At 41.4% G+C, this 16,845-nt stretch overlaps 1 protein-coding gene across 1 annotated transcript; it reads left to right on the top strand.

Moving 5' to 3' along the window:
- The first annotated feature begins 13,357 nt into the window (after positions 1 to 13,357).
- On the top strand, positions 13,358 to 15,097 carry KPRP (keratinocyte proline rich protein). The gene has a single exon (XM_007977126.3). It carries the CDS (start codon positions 13,358 to 13,360, stop codon positions 15,095 to 15,097), a length of 1,740 nt encoding a protein of 579 aa, XP_007975317.2.
- Positions 15,098 to 16,845: the final 1,748 nt, after the last annotated feature.

Here is a 16,845-nt window from a genome sequence, read left to right as displayed (position 1 = left end):
ATAGACCTGGTTCTTAAAACCAGGCACCAACTGGCCCCTTCTGCCTGCTGTCACCACACTGGCTGCTTTCAGTTCTGTGAAGATGCCATGATCCCTCCTGCCCCCCACACACTCCTCTTGCACATGGAGTTCCCTTTCTAGCATGCTCTTCCCACTCCTTTGCTCCTACTTTTCCTTCAGATCCCAGCCCCATAGCCACTCATTCAGGAAAGCCCTCCCTGGCCCAGTTAGCTCTCCCCTGTTCTGTGCTCCCAGCACTAGGGAGCTTTTGCTGCTCTGTGGACTTCTCCTGTCAAACAGTAATCAAGGTTAGCATTGGCTATTTGTCTCTGTGACCCTTGGGTTTGTCCTGCTGACCAAAAGCTCATTCAGCACTGGAATTGTATTTAATAGTTTGCATATCTTACCACTGTCTCCACAGGGCATAGCATGGTGCTTCTTACATAATTAATGCTTAATAAATATTTGCTGAGTGAATACTTGCATGAATGAATGAATGATTGAATCAGTATCCTTAGTATTATCACCATCATCCTTTCATCATTATTAGTATTGAAATATCTTTCTTAACTCTTCATATCCCAGGGACACATATATACTAAAAAATTTTGTAGTCTACCTAAAATTCAAATTTATCTGAATCTTGTGTTTTTATTTGCTACATCTGGAAATCCTACCCCACACATTGGCCTTTTTATGCTGTGGGCTACCCAACTTCATAGCTGGAGATTCACAGACCATCCTCTCACTCACTGCTTGACATGCGTGGCTGTTTCTCCAGAGCAGATGGTAAAATCTTTGGAAGGTAGTACCTTGTCTGTGTATCTTTGTGCTTTTCTTATTAGACTGTAAGGTCCCTGTGGGAAGATGCTGTGAATACATGCTCAGGGAGTGCTTGTGGAATAAATGATGGTGACTATTCTTAATCCAATGTGAGGAACCTGGTAGGTGATCTGTAAATATGTGTTGAGTGAACTAGACTGAATAAGCTCCACTTCATAAACTAAGATCTTTTCTATTCCAAGTAGAGTGTGTGAGATAATGACTATTAAGAGGGAAGACCTTTAAAATGTAGTAATCACCAAAGGAAATATACTGTTTTCCCGGATTATGGGTTGACATCTTGTGAACACATCAATGTAGGTGATTAGTATCCCCAGCACGCTTGGGAAAGATGGCTAACTGAGGTTCAAACAGAGACTGATTCCATCTTTTAGAGGGAATTATGTATGGCAGAGAGGTTGGATCTCAAGGAGTTTGTGATTCTATGGTTCATAAATGTAATTTAGGTTTCACCAAGATTTATAGATATATTCCCACAGGCATGTGTGTATATATATGTGTGTGGATATATATATGTACTTATGCATACAACATATATGTATATGCACATATGTATACACACATATATAATCTTTATTGAGATAATTCACATATCCATTTATTTAAAGTATACAACTCAATGTTTATAGTATATTTGCAGAGCTGTGTTATCATCACTACAATCTAATTTTAGAATATTTTCCTCACCCCAAGAAATTCTGCAGCCAAAGTAGTCACACCCCACTACCCCAAGTCCTATTTTCCATCTCTACAAATTTGCCTACTCTGGATATTTTATACAAATGGGATCATACAGTATGTGGCCTTTTGTGACTTACTTCTTTCACTGAGCATGACATTTTCAAGGTTCAGCCACGTTGGAGTGTGTATCAGAATTTTATTCTTCTTCATGGCGAATTAATATTCCCTCATATAGGTTAACCATGTCGTTTATCCATTCATGAGTTGATGGATGCATAGGTTGTTTTCACATTTTGGCTATTGTGAATAGTGCTGCTTTGAAACATTCATGTCTAAGTTTTTAAGTGGGTATATGTTTTCATTTTGCTTGCATGGAATTTTCATTTTTGCTAGGAGTGGGATTAATGGATCATGTGATACTCTATGTTTAACTATATGAGGAATTGTCAAATTGTTTTCCGCAGTGACTGCACCATGTCCATCCCCACAGCAGTATATTAATGGTTCCAGTTTCTCCACATCCTCCCCAACACTTGTTCCTGTCTATTTTTTCTGACTATAATAATGCTAGTGGGTATGAAGTGGTATGTCATTGTGGTTTTAATTTGTATTTCCATCATCACGACCAATGATGTTGAGCAACTTTTCATGTGTTTATTGGCTGTCTGTATATCTTTTTTGGAGAACTGTCTATTCATATCCATTGCCCATTTTTAAATTGTATTATGTGCTTATTATTGAATCTCAAGAGTTTTTACACATTCTGGATAAAAGGTCCTTTATAGATATATGAATTGCAAATATTTTCTCTTATTATGTGGGTCATCTTTTCACTTTTTAATGGTATCATTTGCAACTCGCAAGTTTTTAATTTTATTACATTCAATTTTTCAATTTTTTTATTTATTACTTGTGTTTTTGGTATTGTAGCTAAAAAACCATTGCCTAACCCAATGGCATGAAGTTTTACTCCTATGTTTTCTTCTAAGAGTTTTATAGTTTTAGCTTTTACATTTAGGTATATAATCTACTTTGAGTAACTTTCTGTGTATAATGTGAGGAATCATATATTTTTTAATCTTAATTTCGTCTGTATATTCTTACAGGCAATTCTGTGTAATCTTATTGCACAAATTTCTCTTCTCATCTTTCTATATGCATGTCTAATGACAATAGTCCATTTTCACAGCTTTATGTCTATTTCTTTCATTGTTCTTCCTCAATCTATAGTTCTCTCTCTCTCTCTTCTTCTCTCTTTCTCTCTCTTTTTCTAACTCCGTCTTTGTCTCCCTAATTTGAACCTAATATTAGGACCAGAAGTAATTTTAGGATTTATTTAGTCCAACTGAGGCCCAGATAATTCAAGTGATTTTGCTGGACGCCATGTAACTTCTAATGTATTCTTTATTGTAACAAAGTGTATTTATCATCAATTAATAAATTTTATAGTAATAAATTGACTTTAGAGCAATGATGCAATCTCGACTCACTGCAAACTACATCTCCCAGGTTCAAGAGTTTCTCCTGCCTCAGCCTTCTGAGTAGCTGGGATTACAGGCATGTATCACCATGCTCAGCTAATTTTGTATTTTTAGTAGAGACAGGGTTTCTCCATGTTGGTCAGGCTGGTCTCAAACTCCTGACCTCAGGAGATTCGCGTACCTCAGCCTCCCAAAGTGCTGTTATTACAGGTATGAAAGTCATCTTTTTTCTAGCCAACTTATGCCTGCTGAAGTCATTCTTGTTATCTATCAAATAACCAATTACTTTAATTGTCCTCTGGGGCTTATCACTAATTTTATTATGTCATTCAACAAACATTTAATGAGCACTTTTAGAAAGCCAGCTTTCTTCTGGGCACAGTCTTTTGCCATCAAGAGGTTCATTATCTTGATGTAGAAACCTGACACATCAGCATGGAAATGCAATACCAGTAGGTCCTACAATATTGGCTAGAGTTTGGCATACAATGGGACTGGGGTGAGTGAGGAGAGAGTGTTCTTAGCAGCGGAAAGAATTTTGAGAAATGGAAGTAAATGAAGCACCAACCTACATAGGGAGCAATTTTGAGGAGTTGGATGTAGCTTAAGGCTTCTAAGTAATCAAAGACTACTTGGCATTTGGTGTATCCTTGCCAATAACTGAGCCCCTTTTGCTGTTTTCTAGATCATTGGATATTGATAACCCAGCAATACTACTAACATTCTATGAGACTCAAGATGTGATTAAGCAAGGTTCTCCATTCACCAAATGTGATGATGGTCTGAGAGTTTCCTATGATTTCAAAAAGTGGGTGATTTAGCTTCATATTAGGCTTAAAATATTATTGTTTAAGTAAAATGAGTATTGTAAGATAGTGAGCTGTATAGAAACTTAAATTATCTGTACAAGCAGGAGTACAACTTGTCTACTCTCATTTTTGTCCTGTTAATGAAATATACATATATTTCTGTTAATTGAACTCAGACAACATCAAATTTGCAAAATGTGAAGAAGGGTTGAGGTAGATACATAGTTCTACTTCCCTTGCTTCTCTACATTCTCCGGTTATACATTCCCAGCTCCAGTCTCTCCTCTCTCCCTATGCATCTATTTGGTTTTCGCTATCACTATCCTTAGCATGCTTTCTCTTCAATCTTTTAATGCCCCTGTTAAAGGTGGCTCTAGACAGCACTGGCAAACTCTTCCTCTCTGCTTGGTATTAATTTCATTCTTCTTTATTTTAGGTATTTGTTTTTTGTTTTATTTTACTTTTTTTTTTTTTTTTTTTTGGGTTTTGAGACAGGGTCTAATTTTGTCACCCAGGCTGAAATGCTGTGGTTGATCACTGAAGGCTTGAGCTCCTGGGCTCAAGCGATTCTTCCACTTCAGCCTCTCAAGTAACCAGGACTACAGCCGTGTGTCACTGCACATGGCTAATGTTTTTATTTTTTGTAGAGAAGGGGTCTCCCAATGTTGCCCAGACTGGTCTCGAAGTCCTACGCTCAAGCAATCCTGCAACCCTGGCCTCCCAAAATGCTGGGATTACAGGCATGAGTCACCATGGCTGGTCAACTTTGTTCTTCCTGATACAGCTCTTGGGTGTCCTTGTCTCTTAATCTACTTAACAGTCGTATGATGAAAACCTGTGATACTATTTTTCACCTTTACCCTACTTGACACATAGGTACTATGCAGTTTAGATATGTGTCTGATCTACCACAGCTGGGCTTAGGGAGGAAAGCTCAACAGCACTCAGGTAAAACCCTGATTTCTTCAATGCTTCAAGGTAGAAGTCACAAGGCACTAAGCATTCATATTGAAATATTGGAAGATACCTTAGATGACAAATACCACCTTCATGTTGGGGATGAGTCCCAAGACATATGTTTATTACAGTGATGGGAGGGAGACTAAAATGGAAAGATTGTGAAATGATACAAGGGAAAAGATTCTTCTTGAATCTGTTGAAAACACCTATCTTTGGAGCAGAGGGCAAGTATGGATGTCCTAGCTCTCAGGATCAAGATATCATTAAATTCTTTCAAATGAAAATCCAGGGTCTCAAAGGTTCATAACTCATGAAAATAATCTCATAGTTTAGTAAAACATTGAGTGCGTCTCTGTATCACTAACTCAAGATAACTCCATATCACTATATGTCTACTTTCAGAGGCCTCTCTCACCAGATCATTTGGCTATAAATCCTGGTTCTGCTGTTTCCAAGCTTGTTATCTACAACAAATTACTTCATCTTTGAACCTTTGTTCTCTCATTTTTTAATAAATAATGATAGTGATAGGTACCCTGCAGGGTTATTTGAAAGATTAAGAGTTAACATAATTCAGTTCCCTAGCTAAATGACAGTAATAGAGCAAGTTCTCAATGAATTATCTCCAGATTTATGTATGCTTTCCAAGTTGCCTCCATCTTTTTGTTAATTAACGTATCCTGCTATTCCTGTGCCTCACAATCTCTTTCATGTGATCTGCCCATTCCTAATTTGCTCCACTTACACATCTGTATTTATTTAAATTTGAAACTTCATCTTTTGCCCTGTATGCCATTATTTCTAACTACATTTTAATAATTTATGAATATCTTTATATTCAGCTCTCTTCTGATAGTTCATGCCAATTTTATAAATCACTACATGCTTATCATTTATTCCTAGATTTATATTATTATATTTCTAGCCACATGTATTTCAACCTATATTACTATTTCTAAATAGCTCCATTTATCTAAATAGCCACAATATCTTTCACTAAAATTAATGACCTCTCTCTGGAGATAGTCTCTGCCTTTAGTACTTCCTTTTATCTACAGTTATATGTATAGCATATATTGTATATAGCAATATACAATATATTATCTGTATATATCATCACTGAGCTCTTTGCTATCATTGTGGTTTTTAGTATGATCTTTATATATTATCATTTATTTGTTTGTTATATTTCAATAGATAATAAAATGAATCAATCCATAAAATGCAATATAAGATATACATATGCTAGGCTTATATGCATACAAGCATGTGTAAGGGTATGTGTATATTTGTAAAAATGAAAATGAAATATTTAATCAACAAGGTAAACTGAACACTAAGCATTAGCACAACACCTCTTTCTGGGATACAAATATTTACATACCAAAACTTATTTTCACTGAGGAATTCACAGTTGGTGTAGAAGACAGGAATGTAAATAATCACAAAACACATGATCACTTCAATGATGGGTGTGTCTGAATTGCTGCCACAGCTCAGAGTTGAGTCATGGCTTAGGGGACAGGGAACACTGCAAAGGAAGTGTCATTGTAGCTGTCTTGGATGATGAGCAATAGTTCCACATGTGGGTAGGAGATGAAAGGGCATTTCAGGCAGAGGAAGTAGCATTTGCAAAGATCTGACTTAGGGAAATATCAAGGAATGCATAGAGAATGAAAGCCATATGCGTGCTTCCTTTGATGCTCTCTGGGGTGGTAGGTGGGTCGGGAGGTAGTAATGATGAGAGGATGTAAAGCCAAAAGGGTAGACCTGAGGCAGCTTATGAAAGGATTTGTATGTCTTGCTTAGGAGTTTGAACATTTTCCAATAGACAATGGGAAGCAAAGGGAATAACATAATCAGCTTTGTTTTTAATTTTATTTAATTTTTAGGATAATCACTCTTGTGGCTATTTGTAAGTTAAACGGAAGAAAAGACTGGACTCAGAAAAAAACAGTTAAGAGATCATCGCACCATGTAGGAAGTCATGAAGACCTTAGATACAGCAGGGGCAGAGGCAGGAACAGTAGGAGTGTATTTGAGAGCAAGTCCAAAGCAGAATGAATAGTGTGGTGACTGTATGTTAAGTTAAGGTGGAACAACCATCCAGGGTGAATGAAAAATGGTGTGAATGGATCATTGTCAGAAACTGGACTTTGGAAAAAGAAAATGTATAGGAGGAGATGAAAATTTATTTTTGTCCACATTGAGTTGGTTGAGCCAAAAAGCAAAACACCTATAAATATACATAGACTCACAGAGATTAAAAGGGCACACTGAAGACTAGCTAAATAAATTACTTAGTTTGAATAAATCACCAAATTAGAATGCCTTTGAAAGAGTTCTAAACTTCACTGGAGAAAAAGAGAATACGCCATATTTAACCCTGCCTTTAGACAATCTCATTACTTGTTCCAGTTCTTTAAGCAATGACAACTTTTTAATTCTAGAGCCTTACACACAAGAGAAGGAAGAATTTCAGGAGTCAAATCATTTGCTTCTAGCTTAACAATCAGTTTCTAAAATATTGTTGACAACTCTAACAGCTAACCTCATTGTCATCTCTAAGACTTAACTTTCAGGCTCTTTCTACCCCCATCCCTATCCTTCATTTCTCTTCATAAGAAGCAAAAAGCGAAAAGTAACAAGCGTTGCAGTACTCTGATCTCTAGATGAGACAATGCCAAGTCATTCTCTAGTGATTAAGGATACATGAATCAAGGCCAATTTTATACTGCTCCTTCCACTCACCTATCTGTCTATCCATCAACAGGCTTATATGTCAGGATACAGAGATACAAAGATGAATAAGATAGAGATTATCCCTTCAAAAAGTGCACATTTTATCAAGAGATGAGTGGGAGAGACGTAGCCATTAGGATTCAATAATTTGTATTTTCTTGAGGCCAGCTAATCTACGCTCTCAGTTTTCGTTGTTCATGGCTTTCCTGACTACCTTCTTAGTGAACATAGATAGTCCCAGGGCTATTCAAGTTCACAGCACCTTAGCCAAAGTGTGTGATCGGAGAAATCACTACGGAAGTGGAAAGAGTCCTGATCTGGGACTTGGGCTACCTGAAATCTAATCCCTTCAAGGCAGTCATTAGCTTCAGTTCCCTAGATAGGTTCCTCTCTCTGGGATTTATAGTCTTCATCTGTAAAATGACAAGGTGGGACCAGATAATTCCTGGGGGTTCTTGTTGGCATGACATTCTGAAAATCTATGATCCTATTCAAGTTTTAAATGGTATCTGGAGACCCCTCTGGAATGAGTGATGGGATCCAGAACTAGGAATCCGAGATCATGTTGAGTTGGGCAGACATCCCCCTGGGACAGATTCCATGCACATAATTGGCATATGTACTGTGAGTTACAAAGTACCTTCATACCCATTATCTGGTTTTATCTTTGTGGGAACCTGGTAAAGTCAGTATTATCACTTTTATCCTCATATGAGGAAAATAAAGTCCAGACAGCTAAGTGGCTAATTAAGTTTTTTTTTTTTTTTAGCTGTGAGGTGTCAGATTTATTTATTATTTTTTAAAATTTTTTATTTCCATAGGTTTTTGGGAAACAGTTGCATGAGTGAGTTCTTTAGTGATGATTCGTGAGATTTTGGTGCACCCATCACCCAAGCAGTATACATTGAACCCAAGTTTTAGTCTTTTATCCCTCACCCCCTTCCCATCCTTTCCCCCGAGTCCCCAAAGTCCATTGTATCATTCTTACGCCTTTGCATCATCATACCTTAGCTCCCACTTATGGGTGAGAGCATACGATGTTCGGTTTTACATTCCTGAGTTACTTCACCTAGAATAATAGTCTCCAATTCTCTCCAGGTTGCTGCGAATGCCATTAGTCCATTCTTTTTTATGGCTGAGTAGGTTTCCATCATATACATATATTACAGTGTCTTTATCCACTAGTTGATGGATGGGCATTTGGGTTGGTTCCATATTTTTTTCAGTTGCAAATTGACATGCTATAAACACACACGAGCAAGTATCTTTTTCATATAATGACTTCTTTTCCTCTGGGTAGATACCCAATAATGAGACTACTGGATCAAACGGTAGTTCTACCTTTAATTCTTTAAGGAATCTCTACACTGTTTCCCGTAGTGGCCGTACTAGTTTACATTCCCACCAGGAGTGTAGAAGTGTTCCCTTTTAACCGCATCCATGCCAACATCTATTATTTTTTGATTTTTTGATTATGGTCATTCTTGGAGGAGTAAGGTGGTATCACATTGTGGTTTTGATTTGCATTTCCCTGGTCATTAGTGATGTTGAGCATTTTTTCATGTTTCCTGGCCATTTGTATATCTTCTTTTGAGAATTTTCTATTCATGTCCTCAGCCAAGTTTTTGATGGGATTGTTTGTTTTTTTCTTGCTAATTTGTTTGAGTTCCTTGTGGATTCTGGATATTAGTCCTTGTTGGATATATAAATTGTGAAGATTTTCTCCCACTCTGTGGGTTGTCTGTTTACTCTGTTGAAGTGGCTAATTAAGTTTTAAGTACTTTAGATTAGTTTTCTCATTTAATTAACATAATAACACTACGGCCATAAGCCACACGTACAGCTGGGCCGTGGGTGCCTGCTCCCTCCCCATCCTGAGCTGAGCAAGTGGATGGCTGCACAGCAGGTGCTCAGCCAATGCTGCAGAGCAGGGTTTGAAGGCAGCACCAGGCAGGTAGTGCTGTGGAGTAGCCCTTGAAGGCAGCACAGTGCAGGGCAGAAGTAACAAATGAGCATTCTGTGAGCCACATAGAGTCAAGATGGATAGCTTTTTATGTTTTGTCTTCAAAATATTGTCATTAATCATTAGCATTTAAAATAGAGAGATTTTATTTAAGATTCCAGAAATTCAGCTTTCCTTCTAAATATTGTCATTAATCATTAGCATTTAAAATAGAGAGATTTTATTTAAGATTCCAGAAATTCAGCTTTCCTTCTAAAATCGAAAAATCTAGCATAGTTGAACCTACCTTCTATCATCCTGACTAGCAGCTGCCCACCTTTAATAGGGCATTGCGAAAGTTTGGGTGTTTATCCCTTCCAAACCTCATGTTGATATTTGATCCCCAGTGTGAAGATTTTGTCCCACTCTGTAGGAGAAAATATTTTCTAATTCCTTCTCTTCTCATGCTGTTATCTCCCCTCTTCTTCCTCTTTCTCCTCCTTTCCATTTTAGAAGTAGATAATCAATCTGAGGCTCATGGAGACTAAGTAGCTTTCATGCCATTAGTAAGTTACTAGAGCTCAGATTCAACCCAAAACATGTCTAAATCTAAAGTCTATGCTCACAAGCTTGGTCAGAATCTTTTAAGATTCTGTTGAAAGGGGTTGAAGGGTGATATCAACAAGTGAAATAATCCAGGTAGAAGGATTATTACACTTTTAATTTTAGCAAAGGAAAATAAAAGCACAAGTGAAATAACATAAGGAAATGTACACTTTGAATTACATTGTAGATATAGAAAAGAATAATGGAGAATTATAGAATGGCAAAATATTTACCTGTCTTAGTCCAAATGTGTCACTATAAAGGAGTATGTGAGGTCGGATAATTTAGAAAAAAAAAATAAGGCTTATTAGGCTCACATTTCTGTAGGCTGAACAAGAAGCATGGCATCAGTATCTGCTTCTGGTGAGGGACTCAGGCTACCTCCACTCATGGTAGAAAGTAAAGGGGAGCAGGCTGTGCGGACATCACGTGAAGAGAGAGGAAGCAGGAGAGGGGCGAGAGAGGTGCCAGGCTCTTTTTAACAACCAGCTCTTGCAGGAACAAATAGAGCAAGACCTTAACCCCCACCCCTACCAGAGAGGGCATTAATCTAGTCATGAGGGATCCTCCCCCATAACCCAAACATCTCCTGTTAGGCTCCACCTCCAACACTAGGGGTCAAATTTCAGCATAAGGTTTGGAAGGGATAAACACCCAAACTATAGCAATGCCCTATCTAAGGTGGGCAGCTCCTAATCAGGATGATGGAAGGTAGGTTCAACTGTGCTAGATCTCTTCATTTTAGAAGAAAATCTGAATTTCTGGAATCTTAAATAAAATCTCCCTATTTTTAAATACTAATGATTAATGACAGTATTATGAGGGAAAACATAAAGAGCTGTCCATTTTGACTCTATGTGAGTCACAGAGTGCCAGATTATTATTTCTGCCCTGCACTGTACTGCCTTTAAGGGTTACTCCACAGTATACTACCTGCCTGGTGCTGCCTTCAAATACTGCTCTGCAGCATGGCTGAGCACCTGCTGTGCAGCCATCCACTTGCTCAGCTCAGGATGGGGAGGGAGCAGGCACCCAAGACTCAGTAGTGCCTGTAGCTTATGGCCAGCATTTACCCTGAGTGTATTTGGGATATTTTAAACATCATTCTTGGATAGGTTTTTAAAAATATAATAATTGCCTTAATCCTCACAACAATCAGAAACAAGATTTAATTATCTCTGTTTTGCAGAAGAGTAATTTGATACTCAGATTGGTTATAAAGGTTGCATAGCTTTAAGTACATGGCCTGGGATGTTAGACTCACCTCTGACCCCATGGGATCATCCTTCTATAGAGTTGCCTCTATCTTTGAAGTAACTTAAATTACTTCAAGTTAGAAAACATTTCCTCTTTTTTATCACTCTGGTAAGAATCTGAAGCAAAGTGGAAGTTGGCAGATACAATCATCTTTTAGGAGAGAAGATACCTTTGCCACTCCTCATCTCCCGACCATCAGGTCTTCTAGGGATGGAGAAGAAACTGTTAGGGTAATGAAGGAGGAAGAAAACAAGAATCTGCTCTTCATAGTCCTGAGGCTTCAACACTAAGACAAGACACTCCCATACTCTGTAGGTGACGGCAAGGGCAGGTACACAGGGTGGGAACCGGCTGCTGGAATGTCAGCCTGGGTGATACGCCAGGCAGATGCCAACCAGCTGTCTCATGGCCCAAGCCAGACCCAGAACCCTTTATATAAAGACAGCCCTCTTCCCAGATGCCTCAGCCTGAGCGACTGCTTGCCTGTGAGGAGGGTGAGTCTAGGAACTGGATCCTGGGATTGGGGTGGGTGTGATGTTCGGGGGAGCCCAGGTTCACAGTAATGAGGCACAAAGAAGGGAGAAACTAGGAGCCGGGGAGGGCAAGGAGTGCATCAACCTCAGGAGAAAAGTCTGGTGAGCTTTTAGGAGACAGAAGCATAGCTATAGAGTTTATGAGATGAGCTGGGGCTGTGACGCCAGTGTATTTGCCTTTGATAACCCTGACCTTATCCTCAGGTACCATTTTCCCTCATGATCTTTCTGGAAAAGCCACATTAGCAATTTACACCTTATGGGCAAAGTTGTGTGTGGAAGGGTTACCTTCCCCAGGGAAATAGAAATGTAGATATTCTCTATAAATTGAAAAAGGAAGGTTTAAACCCTCATCAGGAGCATTTGGGGAACTTATTGAAAGGCGTTTTGTTGGATGAGCCTGTTGTCAAATGATCTTGTTTTGCTGGTCAGTGGGCTGCCTGCAAATCCACATAAACACGTGGATCTGGGACAAGCAGTGGAGTGAGGCTGCCCTGTGCTCTCCCCGGCTAAGCGTGGTGTCAGGGTGTATGCCTGCAGCCCTCAAGTCATGTCTGCAATGCCCCAGCTGCATAGATCATTGTATGTATGGCAGAATGTCCGTCTTCTGATTAAGAACCTTGGACTTTCTGGCTTACTCCATCTTGGGTAACTCCACCTTGCCTCTAAGAGGAGCTGGGGAAAAACATTTCTGAGGCCTGCAGGCTGTCACACTTCAGGTGATTAACAATGGCAACCTGACTGGGCAAGTTGTCATGGTGGTCAGTCTTTCCAAGGCTGGTGTGTTTTGCATGGGAAAACTTTGCACATGTTATGTTTAAATGAATTTATTTCAAAGCACTGTGTCATGTTTAAATGACTTTATTTCAAAACATTGTGTCATGTTTAAATGAATTTATCTAAAAACATTGAATATAAGGAAACAAACATTTAATGTTGGGTTTGAGCTGCCCACTTTCCAGTGAATGCTTTGACATTATGTGAATGCAGATGGTGTAGAGTGCTTATTCTCATATGTATGTTTTTACATGTATACTGCCAGTGCACATGTGTGAGTAAATCCTAGCTCCTGTGGGAGAGGAGTTTCCACTTTGGGCTATAGCCTTGGGAGCAAGTTTTATCTCTACTTCCTGTAGGGCTGCTCAGACCACATTGGATGTGAGAAAGTGTGGAGACAAAAGGAGAATCCTTTTGTCATCAGTGCCCCCTTGTTCTGGGCACTGATGCCACCCCCAGGGAGGTCCACCCCCAGGGAGATCCTGAACACCTGCAACCCTGGATGTACACAATCAGGCCCTTTGACAGACTCAAGGCAGGTCTAACAGACTAATCCTGGATCCAACTAAGTCAGGACACTTGGGTGAAGGTTGAGGGTGGAGGAGGAAAAGCTAGGGAAAATGAAGGGTGTCTTCCTCTAGGTCCCAGCCCTCCTTCTCCAACTCTTATCCTCCTGACCCTGGTCTCTCTGCCCTCAGGTCACGCTCGACTGGCTGCATCAGAACCATGTGTGACCAGCAGCAGATCCAGTGCTGCCTGCCGCTCCAACAGTGCTGCGTCAAGGGTCCCTCCTTCTGCTCTTCTCACTCCCCCTTTGCCCAGAGCCAAGTGGTGGTTCAAGCCCCTTGTGAGATGCAAATTGTGGAGTGCCCTGCACCATGCCCAGTTCAAGTTTGCCAGGTGACAGACCAGACTCCATGCCAGTCTCAGACCACACAGGTGAAGTGCCAGTCTAAGACCAAGCAGGTGAAAGGCCAGGCTCCATGTCAGTCTAAGACCACCCAGGTGAAGGGCCAGGCTACATCCCAATCTCAAACTCCCTCTGCTCAAAGCCAGGTTCCATGCCAATCTGAGGTGTCCTACGTGCAGTGCGAAGCCTCACAGCCTGTTCAGACTTGTTTCGTAGAATGTGCTCCAGTTTGTTATACAGAAACTTGTTATGTAGAATGCCCAGTCCAGAACTATGTACCCTGTCCAGCTCCTCAGCCTGTCCAGATATATGGAGGGCGTCCTGCAGTGTGCCAGACTCAGGGAAGGTTCTCCACCCAGAGCCAGTATCAAGGCTCCTACAGCAGTTGTGGCCCCCAGTTTCAGTCAAGGGCTGCCTACAACAACTACACCCCCCAGTTCCAGTCGAGGCCTTTCTACAGCAGCTGTGTCCCTCAGTATCGGTCCCGGGCTTCATTTAGCCCCTGCGCGCCCCAATGCCAGACCCAGGGCTCCTATGGGAGCTTCACTGAACAGCACCGCTCTCGGAGCACCAGCCGATACCTTCCTCCTCCTCGGCGGCTGCAGCTTTTTCCCCGCAGCTGTTCCCCACCAAGACGTTTTGAGCCCTGCTCCAGCAGCTACCTGCCATTAAGACCCTCTGAAGGTTTTCCTAACTACTGCACCCCACCCCGCCGTTCTGAACCCATCTATAACAGTCGCTGTCCTCGACAACCCATTTCAAGCTGCTCTCAGAGACGTGGCCCCAAGTGCCGAATCGAGATTTCCTCCCCGTGCTGCCCCAGGCAGGTTCCCCCACAGAGGTGTCCTGTTGAGATTCCTCCCATCAGACGCCGCTCCCGGAGCTGTGGCCCGCAGCCGTCCTGGGGCACCTCCTGCCCCGAGCTGAGGCCACATGTAGAGCCACGTCCGTTCCCAAGCTTGTGTCCACCACGGCGTCTTGACCAGCGTCCAGAGTCACCACTGCAGCGATGTCCACCTCCTGCTCCACGTCCACGTCTGCTCCCAGAACCATGCATAAGTCCAGAACCACGCCCACGTCCTCTACCACGACAACGTTCAGAACCTTGTTTGTATCCGGAACCACTTCCAGCACCACGTCCAACACCGCGGCCAGTTCCCCGTCCTCGCCCAGTGCAGTGTGAGATTCCAGAGCCACGTTCACACCTGCAGCCCTGTGAGCACCCAGAGCCTCGTCCACGGCCAGAGCCAATTCCCCTGCCAGCGCCCTGCCCAAGCCCAGAGCCCTGCAGGCAGCCTTGGCACAGCCTCAGCCCATGTTGGGGCCCAAATCCAGTTCCATACCCAGGAGACCTAGGCTGCCATGAGTCTAGTCCACACCGCCTAGACACCGAAGCTCCCTACTGTGGCCCATCCAGTTATAACCAGGGGCAAGAGAATGGTGCTGGCTGTGGGCCTGGTGATGTGTTTCCAGAGAGGAGGGGTCAGGATGGCCATGGAGACCAAGGCAATGCCTATGCTGGAGTGAAAGGGGAAGCAAAGAGTGCTTATTTTTAAAGGAAAGGTGACTGACACAACCCTGTCTCCTGCCTCTGAAAATGTTGTTCCTCCTGTTCCACAATTTCCAGTGCACTCTTGTTTGAATCTCTCCAGAGGTATTCAGAGACTCCCTATTACAAAGGTGATGTCCAAACTCCTTTGTCTATCATCCAAAGATTCACACCTGGGTTTCAGATGCCTCTCCAGCCTCACATGTCACTCCTCCCCTGTACACATCCTCAGCTCTAGCCAGACCAGTCTGGCCATCGGGCACAGCTTGGGTGTTTCCCGGGCCATACCTTAGATGTCCCTGCCTCCAAGCCTCTGCTCACTCTTCCCCCCTCTTCCTAGACCACTTCTCTCCTCCTCCCCAGCTTCTGAAATCCAACCCATCTTTCACTGCATCCTCTGCACTACTTGGTAACTGCCTGGTAACATCTCTTGAATTGTTATTTCACTTTGCAGGCATATCTTCCTTATCTGCCCAATTAGGTTCTAAACTCCCAACTGAGTGGAGTCAGAGGATCTCTAAATCTCAGTGTCTATCCTGGGGCTGGCTGCTGCTTAGCAAGGCTTGTGGGTTGGCAACTTGAACCATGTTCTGTCCTGATGCTCAACTGCAGGAACTGAGGTGAGAGCAGACCACGTGACAATAAAGATCATGATGTACTCACTGCCTGAGTCCTGAGTCATTCCTGCTTTTATTCCTTGACTTGCTGAGATGAGGTTTTTATTGTGGCTATTTTAAATTGTGATAATAAAACACATGTAACATAAAATTTACCATCTTCACCATATTTAAGCATTCAGTTCAATGGCATCAAGTACATTCACATTGTTTTGCTTCCAGCACCACCATCTGTCCACAGAACTCATCTTGCTGAATTAAATCTTCATCCATTAAATAATAACTCCTCATTCCTTGCTCCTTCTAGCCCCTAGCAACCACCATTTCTGTTTCTATCAATTTGATGATTCTAGGTAGCTCATATAAGTAGAAAAATGCAGTATTTGTCCTTTTATGACTGACTTACTCCACTTAGCATAATGTTCTCAAGGTTTATCCAAGTTGTAGCATGTGCCATAATCTCCTTCCTTTTCAAGACTGACTAATACTCCATTGCAGGTACATACTATATTTTGTTTATTTGTTCATCAGTGGATGGATGGGCACTTAGGTTGCTTTCACCATTTTTCTTGTAGTAAATAGTATTGCAATGAACATGGGTATACAAATACTTCTGTGAATCCCTGATTTCAATTATTATGGATAGATATCTGGAAGTGGGATCACTGGATCGTAAGGCAATTTTATTTTTAATTTTCTGAGGAACTGCTATACTATCTTTCATAGTGACTACATTATTTTACATTCCCACCAACAGGGTACAAGTCCTAATTTCTCCACATCCTTGTCAACATTTGCTATTTTCTGTTTGTTCTCTTGTTTTGGTAATAGCCATCTTGATGGATATGACATAGTATGAATTTTCATTTTAATTTATTACCTTTCTTGTTTGGTTTACTGTACCCATGGTGTGAGCTTTTTAAGCCTAGACCAAGTGGGTTGTCTTGTGGGTTTTCAATCTTCCCTCAGTGTCCTTGGCCCCAGATGGAAAGGACGAAGAAAAAGGCAAGGGGATGAGGAAACAGGGAGAATAACTCTGCCCCCTGGTCTAGGAGTGAGAGACTTCAGGCCTGGGTTTGGTGAACTGGGTTTTGCCTAGCTCTAGGGCTATAGTCACAGCCTTGTTGCCTCTGGAAAA

Source organism: Chlorocebus sabaeus, chromosome 20 (assembly GCF_047675955.1).
Source record: "Chlorocebus sabaeus isolate Y175 chromosome 20, mChlSab1.0.hap1, whole genome shotgun sequence".
Taxonomy (NCBI): Eukaryota; Metazoa; Chordata; class Mammalia; order Primates; family Cercopithecidae; genus Chlorocebus; species Chlorocebus sabaeus.
Note: the sequence above shows the minus strand (reverse complement) of the source record. Positions and strands in the feature narration are given on the sequence as shown.